The sequence below is a fragment of the Musca domestica genome, unplaced genomic scaffold (genome assembly GCF_030504385.1).
Source record: "Musca domestica strain aabys unplaced genomic scaffold, Musca_domestica.polishedcontigs.V.1.1 90, whole genome shotgun sequence".
In the NCBI taxonomy this organism is placed as follows: Eukaryota; Metazoa; Arthropoda; class Insecta; order Diptera; family Muscidae; genus Musca; species Musca domestica.
The window spans coordinates 1333526-1353943 of record NW_026712436.1 but is presented as its reverse complement, the minus strand read 5'-3'; the positions used below and the strand labels follow the sequence as shown (position 1 = coordinate 1353943).

General features: G+C 34.9%; 1 protein-coding gene across 13 annotated transcripts in view; it reads left to right on the top strand.

Annotated features, from left to right (window-relative positions):
• Positions 1-20418, top strand: part of LOC101899622 (supervillin) — a 668298-nt gene that overhangs the window by 421789 nt on the left and 226091 nt on the right. For 12 of the 13 annotated variants that reach the window (XM_059131927.1, XM_011292396.3, XM_011292394.3 and 9 more), the window contains one exon: positions 17090-17694. In XM_059131927.1, coding sequence (XP_058987910.1) covers positions 17090-17694 — 605 coding nt within the window. Of the gene's footprint in view, positions 1-9228; positions 9371-17089; positions 17695-20418 lie in introns of those variants that run through there. The other variant, XM_020035238.2, reaches the window with a different exon arrangement.

The following is a 20418-nucleotide window of genomic DNA, read 5'->3' as shown; positions in this document are numbered from 1 at the left end:
TTTAGACCGTAATGGGATCTACCACCGGTGTTTCGGACCGATTTCAGCGACATTTGCGAAAAAGAGCTCGTTTGAATATTAAATCTTAGTCTACATAGGGTATATATCAATTGATAGGCTACCACGTGAATCATCGAAATATAGATTTTAGATCCAAAGTTTCCTTGGGCCAAATCCGTTTCAGATCCATTTGCAGTCGATCTAGGCGTGTCGTCCGTCTGTCTGGTTGGTGCGTACGATAACTCTCAAAGGGAATCTCCGATTTGGTCATGGATATTCAAAATGTTGACCTTTGTGGGGCAGGTACCGGAAGGAGTGGACCGATATATCTCATCTTCACAGCAGATCTTGTGTTAGTAGAAATAATGGGATGTGTGAAATATGAAGAGAATCCGGATATTTTCGGACATTGTAATCGTGTTGGTTATTCAAAACTTTGACCCTTTGTGTGGGAGGTACCGGAAGGAATAGTCCGATCCCTACCATATTTATAACAGATCTTGTGTTGATGGAAATATTGAGATATGCCAAGTCTAAAGGGAATCGAGTGTTAATTTCGTGTTTTATGAGCTTCATGAATAATTTTGACCCTTTGTGGTGGAGGTACCAGAAGGAGTGGACCGATATATTTCATCTCCACACCAGACCTTAGATTAATAAAAATATTGTGATATGTGTAATTTGAAGACAATCGGACTCTTACATTATATTTTATATGAGTTAAAATTTAAAATTCTCACCTGACCTAGCCCTGATGTAAATATTAGGATTTGTAACGTTGGAGCAAAATCGGATTATCCTTTCTCTTTCTGTGTAATAAAATATATTTTTTTAAATTTCGACTTTTTGTGGGGGAGGTACCAGAAGGAGTGCACCGATATTAACTATCTCCGAACTTGATCTAAGTTTGATAATAATATTACGATGTACCAAGATTGGACCAAATCGAATACTCCCTTTGAGAGTTATCGTGCGCACCAGCCAGACAGTCAGACAGGCGGACGAACATCGCTAGATCGACTCCAAATGTCCTGAAACGGATTTGGTGCAAAGATACCTTGGGTCTAAAACCGTTATTTTAATGAGGATCGTTTTGGCCGTATCAAATTATATATACCCTCTATAGCTATGTGACTGAAGGTATACAAATATTTGGCGGACCCTGTATTACATTTTTTCTCTTTTACACTATTTTCCAGCAATTTTTGGAAGTTTTGCAAGATTTACACCTACAGCTGCGTTATATGTTCAGATGAAAGTACCACTTTAATACTTTTTAATATTTTTGGTTTTCCATCCCTGCAGTATCGTAGAACTCGCCTTTTTGGTAATGCTGGGATATCATTGAAACTCACTTAATTTTATGTAAGTGTAGGGTATCACACAGTCACCACCACCATGGCCCTTACTAGTTCTTCTACCAACTCATATGCATATTTCAAAACTTAATTACACGAACTATGTGTATGACAAGCACGCAAAAAGTGATTTCCTAAATTTTTGTTCAGGTTGCGGTTATTCACATACTTAACTATTAATAATGAAACACAAAAAAAAAAACGAAATTATATATGAACGTGCGTATTTAAATTATGTCAAAATTAACATATCTCATGACCGGAAGTTTTTTTTCTCTCGACGAGAAAGAGAAAAACACAGCAGCAGCAAAATCAGCCAACCAATCAACCTCCCACTTTTGCAAGATTATGAAAATATGCGGATGATGGATGATAGACCAACAACCATGAATAGGCCAAATACCATTCATACCCTTTGCTTTGAAAAAAAAAATTACACCAACCATGATTTTGCAATGGAAAGGGGGAGAGAGGAGAGAAATGTGTGTCAGATATGTTTTCTTTTTTAATTTTTTGTTAAAGCATAGAATTTGCACAATAATAATTTAATAATAATAATAATAATACATTTTTCGCATACAACACAATGTATTCGCATAAGCCATAATTAGTGGTATTTACAACTGTATAATATTATTGAAACAACATCAACAATAGCAGTACATATACTACATATTTCGAGTTCAAACAATGAACTTCAATGGAAACTGTGGCAAATTGTTTAAATTCAGCAACTGGAACAAATTTGAATTCAGTTGATTTTGTTTTGCCATTTTTCATTTTTTCCGTTCAGTCTAGTCAATTTGTAGGTATAATTATTGTTTTTGTTATTTTTTATTTTATGTTTATGATTATTTGTAGTGAATATATAAAATTTTACAACATTTGGTGAAAATTGACTTAAAACTAGTTTTGTTTAAAGTTATATTGTTTAAGTTTTATTTGTTTGTTATTTCTTTTTTAAATCCACAAAAATATTTTTCAATTTAATTAGTGAAAGGATTTTTCAATCAAATTAGAAATGCTGAGTTTCATCAAAATCGAAGAGAATTTTGAGTAAGTGTGGCATAGGTGGTTCTAGGATATATGTGTGACGGTCACACACTAAACCTCATTAAACTCTATATCATTTGAAACGGCCAAAACTTTCCTAATCAAAATAACGGTTTGAGACCCTAGGTTTCTTTGGACCAAATCCGTTTCAGGACATTTGGAGTCGATCGAAGGATGTCCGTCTGTTTGCCTGGAATGCAGTTAAATCTCGAAGGGAGTATCCGAATTGGTTTAAACTTGTTACATCCTAATATTATTATCGAACTTAGATCGAGTTTAGAGATGGTGAATATCGGCCCACTTCATCAGGTACCTCCCACACAAAAGGTCTAAATTTTCGATGACATTTTTTAACTTATGAAACAAGAAAGGGTCGCCCATTTTTATGCTCACTTTCAAAATCCTAATATTTTTATCTCCGCTAATTAAGGTGGGGAAAATAGGTAATATCGACCCACTTCGTGCACAACGCGTCAAATTTTTGAATAATTATACATTGTACAAAATTTGAAATAAGAGTCAGATTGTCTTCAAAGCTAACACATCTTAATATTTTTACCAATGCTAGATCTGGTATAAAGCATGGATAGAACAGGTCACTGCTTCTGCTACCTTCCCCATAGCGGATCAAAATTTTGAATAACTATGAAGCTCTCAGAATGTGAAATGAATATCTGATTCTTTTCAAACTTGCCATATTCCAAAATTTCTGTCAATACAAGATCTGGTGTGAAGATGGGATATGCTGGGTCACACATTCTAGTATCTAACCCACAAAGGGGCAATATTTTTTAACCCAAAAGCTCATAAAATGGGAAACATCCGGTTATTTCCAAATTTTGCATATCCCTATATTTCTCTCAATACAAGGTTTGGTTTGAAGATGGGATATATTAGTCCACTCCTAGTACCTCCCCCCCAACCGGTCAAAATTTTGAATAATTGCGAAGTAATCATCCGATTCTTTTCAAATTTCGCATATACCAATTTTTCTATCAATACAAGATCTTGTGAAAAGATGGGATATATCGGTCCACGCCTTTTGGTGCCTCCTCCAATAAGGGTTAAAATTTTGAATATGATTGAAGATCATAAAACGCGAAATTAACATCAGATTTTCTTCAAATTTCACATATCCTAATATTTTTACCAATACAAGATCCCACAAAAATATCAATATTTTTAACCAAAGCGCTCATAAAATGCGAAATGAGATTCCGATTCTCTTCAAATTTTTATTGACATAAGATCTTGGCCGAGGAAGATATATTATCGGTCCTCCTCTTCTGATACCTCAACCACAAAGGGGCACAATTTTCAATACCCACATCTCTCATAACTTGCCAAAGAAAGTCATGGATTTTTTCAAAATTGGTTTCTCTTAAACAAAGATCTGACGTGAATATGAAATTTATAGGCCCATTCCTACTGATACCACCTTAAAAATTATTCTCATAAATTTGGAAAAACATTTGTGATTTTCTTTAAATTTGTATACATCCCAATCTGTATTAGATGAAATAGGATACTTCGGTCCACTACAACAGGTAACTGACGCACATTTCAACATTTCCAAAAAATATCACATAATCCAAATCTGACATGTGTTAAGGTTTTTTTTTATCAGACAGTTAGAATAATCATAACGTAAGGCTGAGGGTATACATCTGTCGTCAAACTCTTTTTAATTGGACTTTACTATAATTGTTATACCCTACATCACAAGGTGGTCAGGGTATTATGTTTTTGGGCATTTGTTTGTAACAGACAAAAGAAAGCGAGATAGACCCAGAGTTCCGTCCGTCTGTCTGTCCATGTATTTTTGTAAACAAATTACAGGTCGCATTTATTGCTCGATCCAGATGAAATTTTGTAAAAATTATTTGTTTGGCCCAAGGACGAACCCTATTGAAATTGAAGATAATCGGTCAAAATTTAGATATAACTCCCATATATCTTCGTCCGATTTGCCTTTTATTGTGCACCAAACGTGTAATACCAACCCGAATAGTATGGAATTTTGCACATACAACCAAATTAGGTCTGAAAATAAGTATGCCAAATTTGATCGAAATCGGTTCAGATATAGTTATAGCTCCAATATATATTGTTCATCCGATTTGTTATTTTAGTCCTCCGCAGCCGTAATATGCACTCGGTAACAACAATATTTGGGGAAATATATCAAATGCAGCTCGGAAATACCTTTGCTAAATGTTATCGAGATCGGTTCAGATTTGGATATAGCTCCAATATATATATATTCGTCCGATTTACCTTTTATTGTGCACCAAACGTAGAATATTTGTCCACATGGGATGGAATTTTAATTGAGTCTAGAAGCCAGTATGTCAAATTTGGTGAAGATCGGTTCAGATATAGCTATAGCTCCCATATATACTGTTCATCCGATTTGTTATATTTGTTACCCACAGCCGTAATATGCACTCCGTAACAACGATATTCAGGGAAATATATCAAATACAGCTCAGAAATATCTTTGCTAAATTTTATCGATCGGTTCCAATTTGGATATAGCTCCCTTATATATCTTTATCCGATTTCAAATTAATTGTACACCAAATGTGCAATACAAGTCCGAATTTAAAAGATACAAATGTTTCGGCATATTTAGTCCTATGAACTTTAAATTATAATTATAATCATAGCGTGTATGATGGAATTCTCCCATAAAAACTTTTAATTGTAATGTGGAGCTCTATTAAATTAACGAATTGGTGTAGTGTATCATAAAGTCGGCCCTGCCCGACTTTTAGACTTTCTTTACTTTTTTTTCTGAATAATATTTTTGCCAATAATGTCCAGGATTATATTAATTCAAAAACAAAACAATTTTATGTCATAAATTGTTACATCTTCGAATGAAATGTGATTTAAAGAAAATAATTTCCCCACCCTAATATACCCGAGACCTTATTCATCATTCTTAAAAAAATGTTTACAAATCATAAATCGCGTTAAAAAGCCGGCGCTGTTTATACATTATCGTCTATATATTCGTACATACTTATGTATATGAGTGGATGTACATAGGTACGACAAAGAACTATTCAAGGTTTTGCACAAAACAAAATGTATTGCCACTGCAAACTGTAATTTTTTTTAAATTGTTTACACCCATCTATATTTAGGATGGGTGTTTATATTTATATCCCATATGCATATCTACTTAAGGCACACTCAAGTGTATTTATTTATTTTTTTTCTCGTTCATTTTTTTTTGTGTTCTTCGCACTATATTTTAACAAGCATGTCTGTAGTGTTTACAATTTTCAATAACTTTCGTTTTCGTTCCATAGTTGCGGTTGGGACACAAGGAATTTCGAGGTGTCTGGCATAAGTTAAGTGAGGTTTAGGTGAAGGTAATGCCAAAGTTCATATGAAACCCTCAATTTTGTTGTCTACCATCGTGTCGAGGTTGGTTGTTTGCCTTCTTCTATTCCATTTGAATTATTTAAAATTCCATTTAGAGGAATTATAAAATTTGGGAATTTGGGGATTATGAGAAATGCTATGTTTTTAAAACTGATATGAATCTCTTCTTTGATACGAAAATTCTTTTGGAAAACATTTCTTCTGCTTTTTTGACTTTTCAGGGGGAGTTGTTAAAGAGTTCAACATCAAAAAGCAAATTTTTTTACTCAAAAAAAAAAAAAAGAAAAAAAAATATTCGCAAAAAAAAAACTAAAATTTCAAAATCGATAAAGAAAAACCAGTAAAGAAAGTCTCAAAGTCGGGCGGGGCTGAGTTTATGATACCCTACACCACTTTGCATATTTAGTAGAGCTTCACATAACAATTAAAAGTTTTTATGGGGGTTTTGTGAGAATTGAATTATACCAACTATGATTGTAGTTATAATTCCAAACGTAAAAGAAACTGATATATGAGAGAAATATCCAAACAAATGATTTGTGCAAAATTTCATCTGGATCGGGCAATAAATGCGACCTGTACTTAGTTTCACCATTTTTTTGTTTGTTTTGTCGGGTTACCAGATGTGTTCTATTCGGATACACCCTTTGAAATTTATCATCCGCAACTGCAAAACAAACAAATTTTTGAGGCGAAAGTTGGCTCGTTTTGGATTACAAGTTTTACAACAACTACAATTAATTCAGCGGATAGGCACTTTCAAATCCAACTATATCAGTCAAATAATCTTATTGCCATGTTTGGGTTCAAGATACTACCGATTTTCAAGGGTGTACGAAGTTTGAAGAGAATCGGATGCCAATTTCCAATTTTATGTCTTTTATTCGAAATTTTGACCCTTTGTGTAGGAGATATCAGATGGAGTTGAGTCCGTTCTATTTCCTCTTCATACAAGACTTAGTGTTGGTAGAAATTTTGGGATGTGCGAAATTTTATTTCGCATTTATAAAAGTTAAGATCATTCTAGATTCCAACCATTTATGGAGGAGGTACCAGAAGAATGGAGCCGATCTTGTCCATTTTCATACCTGACCTAACACTGATACGAATATTCGGATTTGCAAAGCGTGAACCTTTCTCTTTCTATGTGGTCAATTATTTTCTTTAATATTGTTGAACTTTTGTGGGAAAGGTACCAGAAGAACTGGACCGAACTCGACCTAAACTTAATAATAACTTTACAATGTACCAAATTCGGACAAAATTAATTACGACCTTCGAGATTTATCGTTCTCACCAGCCTCAAATAAAGACGGACGGACACCGCTAGATCGACTTCAAATGCCCTTCGTACAAAGAGACCTAGGGTCTAAACAGTTATTTTATGCGCTAAATTATAAAATCCGTTAAAAATTCTGTTAAAATCTTAAAAATATCGAATATAGCCGTTATATTGGGGACTATACGAACTCGTGGACCTGCATGGGCAACTTATTCATAAGCCATTACAATATTCAAATACGAAATTTGAAATAAAATGTCGGTGAATAATGTAGCTAAAATCACCTAAATACCGAATATAGGGAGGTATCGTTATATTGGAGCTATACGAAGACTTGGACCTGTATAGACAATTTTCTGTCATAGACTGTAGTACCCATTACGAATTCTAAATACGAAATTTGAAACAACTCCGGTAAATAATGTCCCTAACATCGTCAAAATATCGAATATCGGGGGTACCGTTGTATGTGGGCTATACGATATCGATATGGGCTATATGATATCTCTTCCAGGGCGTAAAGTGTTTAAAAATAACTTCTGGAATGAATTTTTAGACAATTCCATTGAAAAATGTTGCTAAAATCATTAAAATACCGAATATAGGGTAATACACTATATCTTGGACCTATATAGACAATACTCTTCCAGGGGGTAAAGTACTCAGAAGGAACTTCTTTTGTGAATTTTCAGACAATTCTTCAAACTTGACCTATCTGCAGACAAATGACTGATCTGTACGATAATTTAGCTTCTTATCTTTATTCATTAGACGGACGGACAGGGCAAATTTTCCATCGAATAATACTCCAAATGATAAAATTGAATTTTTAACTTTAATTATCAAAATGACGAAAAAACCCTCTATATGTGGTTATGTAACACACTGGATCAATATTGAAGATTTTATATTCTCGGAGAACTCGAATTCCCATAAAGCAACGGTGGTTGGAAATGCTGCTAAACCCTCAAAATAACTAAATCGGAATGTGCTTCTATATAGGAGCTATATGAAATAGTGAACTCATATTGACATGTTGTTTTCAGAACATATTCTTCTCAATGAGAACCCGAAATGTCGAATAACGGCTAATTTAGTTGGAAAGTTAAGGTTAAACTTTTAAAACAACGAATGCCAGGAGGAACCTTTTATGGGCGTCTATATCTAATTGGTAAACAACGTAGCCCATTTTGAATGCCTTCATAAAAAATAACAGCTCTATTTATATTTCAAAAATACGATTCTGATTATTCGGCTCAGTGATGGAAAAACGGTCTTAAATATAATGAAACGCTCTTAAATTTAAGGATTAAAAAAAAAACAGTTTGAACCGAAATTATTTATTTGACATGGTACTTTCAAATCGGTCTAAAACAGCATTGGTTTTTATAGCTCCTAAACGTTAATTATGTTTAAGCCTAAACTTCTGTCCAATCCCTCTGTAAGACTTATTGGACTGCTTTAGGTCAGGTAGCATTTACCTAGGCTTGACTAATTGAACAATTTTTATTGTATCAAATTTCAAGTGACACACTACACACTCATCGACATGTACATACATGTCAGCACATGACATTGCTGCATGCAGGCAGGCAGGCAGATTGACGGACGGACGGACAAGAGTAACACCTTTTCTGCGAATACAATAATGCCTAATTAGTGCTTATTAGGCTAGTGGCACATACTAAAGCCCGTACTCTTACCCTTCGCATACCCCTTGTAGAAGACACGAAGGGTGGTGTACACGAAATGTAAGAATGCTTTTTTAGGCCATATTCAAAAGTACGATGGTTATTGCTGTTGTTGTTAAGTTTATTGTTTTATGATCGTAGTCATATTCGAAGAAGAAGAAGAAAACCAGCATGTTGTTGTTGTTGTATGTTAACAAGTTGTTATATTTCAAAGACGAGCGACCGACCGACCCACCCGCCTAGCTGGCTAAAAATTGGTGGCCGATTAAGTCGACAGCCCTGCCAGGCAGGTAGGTAGGCGAATTGGACAGACCCGAGTGGTACCATCGTACATATGTATCTGTATATGTAATTATTCGCCTCCCTTCCAATGTTCAATGCATTGGAACACATTATTTACCGCCATTTGTAGTTGTTTTTATGAATTTCAATTTCAGTTTTTATATAAGTCTTGTTGAGGGTGGTCGTTGGCAGTTAACTTTTGGAAAATTTCTTTGTGCCACTTTTCTTCAATTGCAAGTGAAAAACACTCACACGGAAAACGCTACATTTAACGAAACAACAATGTATTCGGCGTACTTTAGGAAACGGTAAATACATTTGGATTTTTAATCCATTTTTTTTGTTTTCTTAAGATTTTGTGACTCTTAAATACAGTGAAATATGGATACATGGATATACTGCAATATAATGAACTTTCGGTTTTATTACGGAATTCGGATTCTGCCAATTTATGAAATTTTATATTAAAAAAATAGATATATACTATCTAAAAATCTGGGGGACCGTTTTCAAAATGTATTCAGTATAATTTTGAAGTTCTCTATATAATCAATATATGTGCAAACATTCTTGATCGAATTTAAGTGTGAGGACATTGTGTTTATTTCATTCGACACCAAGTCCGCCCATCTCTTGCATGTATTTTTAGAGCAAAGTATAAGAGCCAAATTCTCTTTATATACCCTCAGCCATATGGCTAGTCATACCCTCAGCCATATGGCTAGAAAGGGTATATATCATTCGATACGGGCAAAACGTGCTTCATCGAAATAACGTTTTCAGACCCTATTTCTCTTTGGACCAAATATATTTCCGGACATTAGGAGTCGATCCAGCTATGTCCGTCCGCCTGTCTGTCTGGTGCGCACGATAAGACTCGAAGGGAGTATCCGATATGATAAGAACTTGTTGCGTCGTAAAACTATTACCAAACTTAGATCGACTTCGGAGATGGGCAATATCGGTCCACTCCTTCTGGTGCCTACCCCAAAGAAGGTCAACTTTTCCAAAGAATATAATTTACCACATAGAAAGGGAAAGGATCATTCTATTTTGTTAAATCTTTGCAAATTCCAATATTTTCCAAAAGTACCTGCCCCACAAAGGGACAAAATTTTGAATAATTATAACTCGTAAAAAATTTGATGTAAGAGCCCGACTGACTTCAAATTACACACATCACAATATTTTTTAACCCATGGTCTGGTGTGAGGATGGATAATATCGGCCCACTCCACAAAGGATCAAAATTATCATAAAATCCGGAATAAACATCCTATTCTCTTCATATTCCGCACAACCCATTATTTCTACTAACACTATATCTGCAGTGAAGATGAGATATATCTGTCAACTACTTCTGGTACTTCCCTCACAAAGGGTCAAAATTTGGAATATCCATTAAGCTCATAAAAAACGAAATTAACATAAGATTACATTCAGACTTGGGACATCTCAATATTTCCATCAAAAACCTGAGATGAATACGGAAGTGGATATAAATGTTCGATTTTCTTGTAATTTTAACCATACCAATATTTTTATGAAGTATGAAAATGGACACGACACGAAATGGACAAATTAGGACCATTCCTTTTGAGCCTACTCCATAGAGGGTCAACAATTTTATTAATCGGAAAAGAAGTCAACATATATTTAAATAGTCGAACATTGGCTGAGGGTATACATCTGTCGGCACAACCGACTGATACTTTTTCACTTGTTTTCTTACATTTTTTACCAAAATTTGTACCATTTAGCATTTTTCGTACACTATATAGAATAAATTTCCAAATTTATCCGGTAATTTATAAAAAGCTAGTTCCATTCCTACAATATATGCCAAATTCAATACCATTGGCACACTTAAGTACGCCGTTCAACTTTGATTCCCATCCAAAGTTTTAAAATATTTTCTTTCAAATCGAAAATATTTGAAACGCGCTTAAAAGTATGCTATAAAATACAAATTATATAAATGTGATAAATTCATATGAACCCATTGAAATGTAATAAATTACCAGTAGAAAATAGCTTACTTCCCTTATTACCATGCAATGAGTACTGATGATATGAAACTTGCGCGTCCACCAAGAAAACCAAAGGTTCTGAGTTCGGGATTCAGTGTCGGAGTGTCGCAGAAAAAATAATAAAATACCATGAGTCATTGATGCAGGTGTGAAATTTGAGTCTTTATGTTCGCACCAGTGGGTGTTGTGGACTTAACTACAAATCATAGGTTAGTGAGTTCAATTCCAGCTGTGAAAAAAAAAACAAAAAAATAGAACAGTGGACTCTTAAAAAGTAACAAAAGCTCTTTTGGCGTGATTTGTAATTAGTTATGATTGCCAAAAAAATGTTTGCTGGGTAGTAAATTCACCATATTTTATTACCCTCTGATATTTGTATTTTTGGGTAATTGGGATTCTCAAACCTTCGTATGGGGGCGTAACGAATCCAAACTTCAAATACGAAATTCGAAACAATTCCGGTGAATAATGACGCTAATATCATTAAAATACCGAATAAAGGGAGGTACCGTTGTATGGGGCCTATACTAAGGCGTGGACCTGCATAGACAATTTTCCTTCATAGGTTGTAGTATGAAATTCGATGCAAAATCTTAGAAATACCTAATATCTCGGGGTAGCTTTATATAGGTGCTATACTAAAACGACAATTCTCTTCCAGGGGGTAAAGTGCTCAGAAGTGTATTAGAGCTATATGATATCGTGGACCTATATAGACAATTCTCTTTCAGGAGGTAAAGTATTTATAGAGAACTCCTTGTGAATAATTTCAGACAATTCAATTTAAAAATGTGGTTAAAATCATCAAAATACGGAATATGGTGAGGTACAGTTATATGGGGGATATATGATATCGTGGACCTATATAGACAATTCTTTTTCAGGGGGGTAAAGTACTCATAGAGAACTCTTTATATAGAATTTAAGATAATGTAATTGAAAAATGTAATTAAAATCATCAAAATACCGAATATTGGGGGGTCCCAAAAATATATTTACTTTGTTGGGTCTAAAATTATTATTTCGATGAGTTACAAAGGGATGACGAACATAATATATCCTCCATACTATGTATGGTGTAGGGTATAAACATATTGAGTCCAGGTACCAGGACCAAGAGGCACCAAGAGGAAGAAGAAACTACCCGACTTCAAATCGCATGAAGATATTATTGCTCCATATATCTCCCAAAAAAACCGTTGTGGAAATTCTCCTAAATAATTTTCCTAATTCGTTTAAAGTCCCATTGCACCCTAATTGCTTTACGCCAGCCACCTCTCTGCAGAGTGATTGTGACATCATGCAAGCTGGCGGTGCGGTGCGATAATGTAAAAGTGCCTGCTTTGCCAAATTGTTTGATAAAATGGTCAAAACAAAACCACAAAACAAAAACATTCGACTAAAAGGAAATGCAGACGGAAAACCGTGACCAAAAGAATGGTATAAAATGGAACTCAATGAAAACGTTTATACAATGCGCCAAGGAAGGTGAGAGCGTAAGGGAGAGAATATATCATTGAAGCAAATAAACAAACAAAAAAGCGCGCGCAGCTTTTTTCTTGGGCGCCAACAAAGCTCTCTGGCCACAAAACGATCATTATTATATGTGTTGCCTCTCTCTCTCTCTCGCTTTGTTGGGTTTCCCGTTCGTCTCTCTTTTCTCTCTGGCGCACATTTTTTAAATGGAGCAACGGAAAAGACATCTTCCTCCCAGTCATTTGTGGGAAAACCAATTTTCGCATTTTCAGTTGTTTAACGATCGTCATTTGAATTTTCACGCGTTTTTTGTTTTTAAATTTTCTCTGTTTCGTACGGATTTTTTTGAAGTTATTTTGGTATTTGTGGTGTTTTTTTTCTTTCGTTTCGTTTCGTTTTGGAAAAGAAAACAAAAGAAGAGGCATACGTAACGCAACGCCAACCAAATTTAAATTTGTTTTAACATTTCGAATTTGTTGTTTTAAAGTTGGCCTTCTTTTTTAGTTGGTCTATCTGTCTGTCGGACGGTCGGTCGGTTGATCGCTTGTTGTTTTTGCCAAAGAGCAGAGAAAAAAATAAATTTCCTAAGATTACGCCAATGTGATTTGTGTTTTAGCCCAATGAAATGTTGAAAAAAAGTTAAGAAAACTTCAACAAATTGGTAGTGTTTTCATTTCATTTCTTGATAAAGAAATTCCACACTCACAACAAAAAAGAAAGAAATGTTTTAAAAGCCATTGATAAAATTTATCAATTGAAAGAAGAAGAATATATATGAAAAAAATAAAAATAAATTGTTATCAATTTCAAATATCACAAGCAATACATCGTCGTTGTCGTCGTCGTCGCATTCGCCTATAATTCGCTATCGCCTCAAATTCTGCCGGTTTTTCAAATCGTTGCTCTATGATTGTGCCCTTCTAACGCTCATCAACCAATAATACCACAACAAACGTGGTTTTAATGTGAACGGGTTAGGCTGTGCGGATTTCGTTGTTATTTTCGGAATTAGAAGTAATATTTTATTTTATTATTTTTTTGTTCTTTTGTAAATCCCAACCAAGTTCGAAGCTAATTTCTTTATATTGTGGCTGCTTAGCGATACGAAGCAAGTGTTTCATAAGTTAAGTGCAAGGAAATTTATCAAAAAGAGAGCAAAAAAAGAAAAATGAAATAAAATTTCAATATCAAAAATAAAATTTTTAATTTGCAAATAAAAAAAAAATAGTGTTTACAAAATAATATTCAATGTCAAATTCATATTTCCAACAAGTGTGGTCATTGTCGTTCAAAATAAATAAATAAAAATTTTCCAAACCGTATAAAAAACAACGTGTCATTGATATAAACCAGACCATTGCACAAGACTGCGATAGGCGATTCTTGAAGAGGTGAAATATCGTTCTGATGTGATATTGCATTTTTTACTTGAATCTGAAAGAACAAATAACAAAACAGCTAAGTTCGGCCGGGCCGAACTTTTCATAGCCTCCACCATTTGGAAGGAACCTGAAAATTTTCAAAAAATTACGAAAAATACCATTATAACTTTATTCGAAAGCTATACGAAGGCGTGGATCTGCATAAGTATTTTTTTTCATAGACTATAGTACCCCCTAAGATCTTCAAATACGAAATTTAAAGCAATCCCGGCGAATAATGTCGCTAAAATAATCAAAATACCGAATAAAGAGAGATCCGGTTATATGGGGGCTAACGAAGACGTGCACATGCATATGCAATTTTAAGGCATAGACATAAAATCTTCAAATACGAAATTTGAAACAATTCCGGCGAATAATGTCGCTAAAATAATCAAAATACCGAATAAAGGGAGATACTGTTATATGGGGGCTTTACGAAGACGTGGACCTGCATATGTTATTTTTAAACATAGACTGTAGTACCCATTACAAACTTCGAATACAAAATTTGAATTCGGTTGCATAATGTAGCTGAAATCATCAAAATACCGAATATCGGGAGGTAACGTTATATGGGGCCTATATTAAAACATGCACCGACATGTTCGATTTACGATCTTAACCTACCTACTGGCAAAATACACATGTGCAAAATTTTGTTCTTCTATCTCAATATGTTCGAAAAAATAGCGTGATTACAACAGGCACACAGACGGGCAGACAAACACACACAGACAGGCGGACATCGCTAAATCGTCTTAGAATTTTACGCTGATACAGAATATATATACTTTGTAGGGTCTATCATGAATATGTTGAGGAGTTACAAACGGAAAAGCAAAGCTAATATACCCTTTCATAGAATGGTGGAGGGTATAATTAAAGTATGGCGGACCAAATTTCTATTGGAAGCTTTTGGAAGATCAACAAGTAAGAAGGGCACAACTCTAGTAAAAACTCTCGATATTTTATACCCTACACCATAAGGTGATCAGGGTATTATGTCCTTATGCATTGGTTTGATCTGCATAGAATCACATTCTGCTTCGATTTATGAATGTCGGTCTGTCCATGCATTATTGTAAACAAAGTACAGGTCGCATTTATTATCCGAACCAGATGAAATTTTGCACAAGTCATTTGTTTGACCCAAGGACGAACTCTATTGAAAATTCGATCTTTCGATCAAAATTTATATGTAGCTCCCATTTATATCTTCGTCCGATTTGCCTTTTATTATGCACCAAACGTGTAATATCAGCTCAAATAGTATGGAATTTTGAACATACGACTAAATTAGGCCGGAAAAAAGTATGCCAAATTAAATCGACATCGGTTCAGACATAACTATAGCTCCCATATACAGGGTGAGATATAAAAAACTGCAACAAAGTCAAACGCCATAATTTTTACATTTTTTAAATTTTATTGAATGAAAGCAAAGTGTCGGAAATAGCTTTAAATTTTAGAATAAAATTAAATTGGTACGAATTGGTCACCCTATGGCCTTCAAACGGTCATTAAAACCGTCTCACGTTGCCGGATGTTGCTCTGCTGTATTTTGGCAAATTCCTGGCGTAGCACTTGCTTAAGCTGATTGACACTTTGGTATTTTTGATTCCTGAGTCCTGTTAGAATGTCCAGGTCTGCGGCCAAAATGTTTGCGTGCCCAAGGCTTTAATACACCCTCCAGAATGTTTTCGCCATAACATTCGACATTTATTCTGATGCCACGGTCGCTTAATACGAGTGAAGAGCGACCATCACCTGTTATGGCGGCCCACACTATCACAATGGCCGGCGCTTGAGCTCTGGTGGCCAACCGAAGGTCTACATTTTCAACTGACCTCGTTGTCAAGTAAACACGATTATTTTGCTTGTTTACAAACTGCTGGACAACGAATGTTTTCTCATCAGAGAAAACCAAATTCGGCAGTACACCCCTTTCGGCCAAGTGAAGCAACTCTTTAGGTCTTTTGAGTCTATTTTCATTTTGTTGCGGTGTAAGTTCTTGCACTTTTTGGAATTTTAATGGTTTTACGCCGAGCTCTTTTTCAATATTTGCCGAATGGAATATTGCGATATGTGCAGCTCACGAGCCATTTTCGGCCAATGCGATGCGGGTTTCGATCAAGTCGCTTCATTGCATTTCGAACCATTTCTGCTCAAGTTTCTGTTTTCTTCCGTCCTCTTCCTTAACGTCGAGCTACGCTACCAGTATCACGGTAACGAGCGATGGTACGAGACACAAAAGATTTATTCACATTTAAATGCTGGAGTGCTCTTACGAAAGCCACTTGTGGTTTTCCAGCCAAATATAAAGAAATCACACTATCGCCCTCGAATTTTATCACGAATAACTTTTTTGGATAATTCTCACCAAAATGCTTTGGTACGCTTGTAAATAATATAATGAGCTGTCACTGGAATAATTTTAATAGTTGGCGGTCAAGTGGCTTAGAAATGATAGCTGTCTGAATTTGGTTGCAGTTTTTTCAACTCACCTGTATTTGGCAATATTTAATGTAGAGTTTTGAAAATTTATAGTGACATTTGAATTACATCCAAAATCATTGGTTTAAAAAATGGGTCATGTGGTTCCACTTTTTGGCAGCACAAATTATGGACTGTCTCCAAAGGAACTACCCTTTTATTAAGTTTTTCAAATGTTATATTTATTTTTTGAGTCTGATCAGAAATTTTAATAACTCAATCGGAATGGAGTTTTTCTTCCGCATACACATTCGAATCGTCATTCGCAATATAGCATTGTGCTGAAAAATCTGAGTTTTTTATTACTATTGCAGAAAAAAGCGTATATTTAGAATAAAGGCAAATGGTTTAAAAGGCAAAATAAAAAAGCAAGAAACTAAAAAAATAGAGCAATGTAAGCTTAAAGTCAGAAGAGGTTACCTCTGCTTATGTGAGTTTTTGCCCTCTTTAAAAATGTATTCTAAATGAGCCAACCTTAACCGTTAACTGCAAAAATTCAAGAAGCAGAAAAGAAAACAAAAAAAATATTATTTACAACCCAAAAAAGCAAAAGTTCAAACTGAGTAACCAACAATTTTCTTTTTCTCTTTCCATGTCATTGTAGCTTCAAAAGCAACGACTCTTCAACATTGTATACCTCACCCGCCGGTTCAGCTTTCAAACCGGCCAAGTCGTTGGAAGGTCTCGGTTTTATCAACATTACCGCACACGGCAATCAATCGCCCAACGCACCGCCATCTGCTTTTGCCCTAACGCGTTCCTACACCCAACCGCTGCAACCGTTAAAGCATTCGTTGAGTAACGCCGCCGTTGTAACGTCTACATCGACACCACCCCCAACAGCCGGTCAAGCATCAACTTCGTTTAAGGCACGCAAAACACCCACCCGTAACGATTCCACTACCAATCAATCGGATTTAACGCATTCGTTTACGGGCGATTCGGGTCTATCGTGTGACAGCAATAGTGAACAACGTATCTTCGAAATGTCTGGCCTAGAGCAGGACGTTGACATGATTGAAAATCAGGAACCAAAAACCCCATCGAATACTGCCGATGTATCGTCCGGCGGCTCATCGTCGGGCAGTGGCATAGTGCGTACGAATAGTGTACGCGCCCGGGCCAATATGTTCCAACAGCTGCAGGAGAAGACAAACAATGGAAGCAATAACGGTCTCAATCGGGAAGAACGCACTTCGCCGAGAAGAGGTAAGTGTGGCAATGATATTATTTTTTTATCGGGGATATTAATTTATAGTCTTGGGGACATGAGAGTATTGGGGAGATCAGAAAATCCTTATCAAATGATGATCGTTTTCCAAAGAAAAAAATTCATCACTGACTCCGAATGAGGATTTTTTTAAAGAAAAAAATTTGTTCTCAGTTCCCAAAAAAAATTCGTCCTCAGTTCCTGAGGATTTTTTCTACAGAAAAAATTTGTCCTCAGTCTCTAAGGATTTATTTTTATAGAAAAAGATTTTTTCCTGGGTCTCTGAGGACTTTTTTCCATAGAAAAAAATTCGTCCTCAGCCTCTGAAGATTTTTTTCAATAGAAAAAAATGTTTCCTCGACCTCTGAGGATTTTTTTTCTTTAGAAAACAATTTGTCCTCAGCCTCTGAGGATTTTTTCTATAGAAAATAAGTTGTCCTCAGTCTCTGAGGATTTTTTCTTTAAAAAAATTGTCCTGTGCGTCTGAGAATTTTTTTTCTATAGAAAAACATGTCCTCTGCGTCTGAGGATTTTTTTTCTGTAGAAAAAAATTGTCCTCTCAAAAATTGTCCTCAGCCTCTGACGATTTTTTTTCTATAGAAAAAAATTTGTCCTCAGTCTCTGAGGATTTTTTTCTATAGAAAAAAATTCGTCCTCAGTCTCTGAGGATTTTTTTCTATAGAAAAAAATTCGTCCTCAGTCTCTGAGGATTTTTTTCTATAGAAAAAAATTCGTCCTCAGTCTCTGAGGATTTTTTTCTATAGAAAAAAATTCGTCCTCAGTCTCTGAGGATTTTTTTCTATAGAAAAAAATTCGTCCTCAGTCTCTGAGGATTTTTTTCTATAGAAAAAAATTCGTCCTCAGTCTCTGAGGATTTTTTTCTATAGAAAAAAATTCGTCCTCAGTCTCTGAGGATTTTTTTCTATAGAAAAAAATTCGTCCTCAGTCTCTGAGGATTTTTTTCTATAGAAAAAAATTCGTCCTCAGTCTCTGTGGATTTTTTTCTATAGAAAAAAATTCGTCCTCAGTCTCTGAGAATTTTTTTCTATAGAAAAAAATTCGTCCTCAGTCTCTGAGGATTTTTTTCTATAGAAAAAAATTTGTCCTCAGTTTCTGAGGATGTTTTTCTATAGAAAAAAATTTGTCATCAAACTCTGAAGATGTTTTTCTATAGAAAAAAATTTGTCCTCAAACTCTGAAGATGTATTCTATAGCAAAAAATTGGCCTCAGCTTCTGATGATTTTTTCTATAGAAAAAAATTGGCCTCAGCTTCTGATGATTTTTTCTATAGAAAAAAATTGTCCTCAGTCTCTTTGAACAAAATTCGACAACAAGTCAATCAATCCATATAGTTTTCGGTCCGAAGTTGCACCAACTATGCATCCGAACTCGGAAGTTTAATCCGTCTTTCGGTTGTAAGTCGGATTGAACTCGAACAATTTGGTTCGCTGGGTACACATATATGCTATAATATATTACTCATAATAAAATAAATGAAACAAATAGTTATTTAAAATTTAAAAAAAAAAACATTGAAAGATTTCGTGGTTTTTTTGCTATCAACCACCAAACATTCTGAATGTACATAATTAGATCAAAATAACTCAAGTTTTGTTGTTATTGTTGAAATTTAACCCCAGTAACCCAATGCTGGACTCATTACAATCCCCAGCAATGACTTATGAGCTCAATTTACAAATATTTTCAACTGGAAAAAGTGGTTCATTACTTTCTTTGGGGTGATGGGGAGAAGAGAAAAGTGAGTACTCGTTTTTCTCACAGCTCAAGAGAAGGTGACATAAAATCTTTTTTTTTTTTTTTTTGTTTTTTGGGTTATTAACTCAACTCATAAAGAGCTTAACAAATTCGTCAACATGACAATTTTTCTGGGACATAAGTATGTAATTTTCACCACTTATTGGTGTTGTTGTTGTTGTTGCTGCATTTTTCTGTGGTTGTTTTTTGGTAGTTTATAATTTTAATGTGTTTTAATACAACAAACGCTATTCGCTCAACTGTAAACACGATATAATTTACGCTTTTATGATTTCTTTGTAAGAACTTCCCTCTGCATAACTCTGTTTTAGGGGGGATATGAAAATTATTATGCATGTCGGTAACCCATAACTTGTACGCTTGCGCAATACATAGATATAATGAAACTAATTGTGTCGCATTTATATGGAAGTTGTGTAAAATATTGTTTAGGTCTTCAGTTAGAACAAAATGTGCAAATTGAGGGTTTAGGACACATAATAGAAAATATTCATAATAAAATATGGACAAGATCCTCGAAGAAGACTTCTTTAGAAAGCACCTATATATGGGTGCTATGCCCAAACATGGGCCTACACTGAAGATTTGCTGCTGAGTTTTTTCTGCGTCCTAAGATCCAAAATTGAGTTATGTAGGAGAATTTTCCATATTTTCACATGACCCTTAATATTTTTAAGTATTTATGATATCTTAGCTTTCAGACTTTTGATTTGTTCTGGGTCCCATAGTACTACTATCCCGTTCAAAGGGAGCTAAAAAGACCACTTTTGTTATACGCTTGATGGATAAAAATGTCACTCAAAATAATAGTCCATTTCATATCGGGCCTAAATAAATACGATATAAATAGTCCGGCGCACTAGGTTTGATCTATACTGGTAGCTTCATCATAAAATCCATATTCATCCCAAGTTTCTGGTTGAGAGAAATATTCAGATATAGCAAT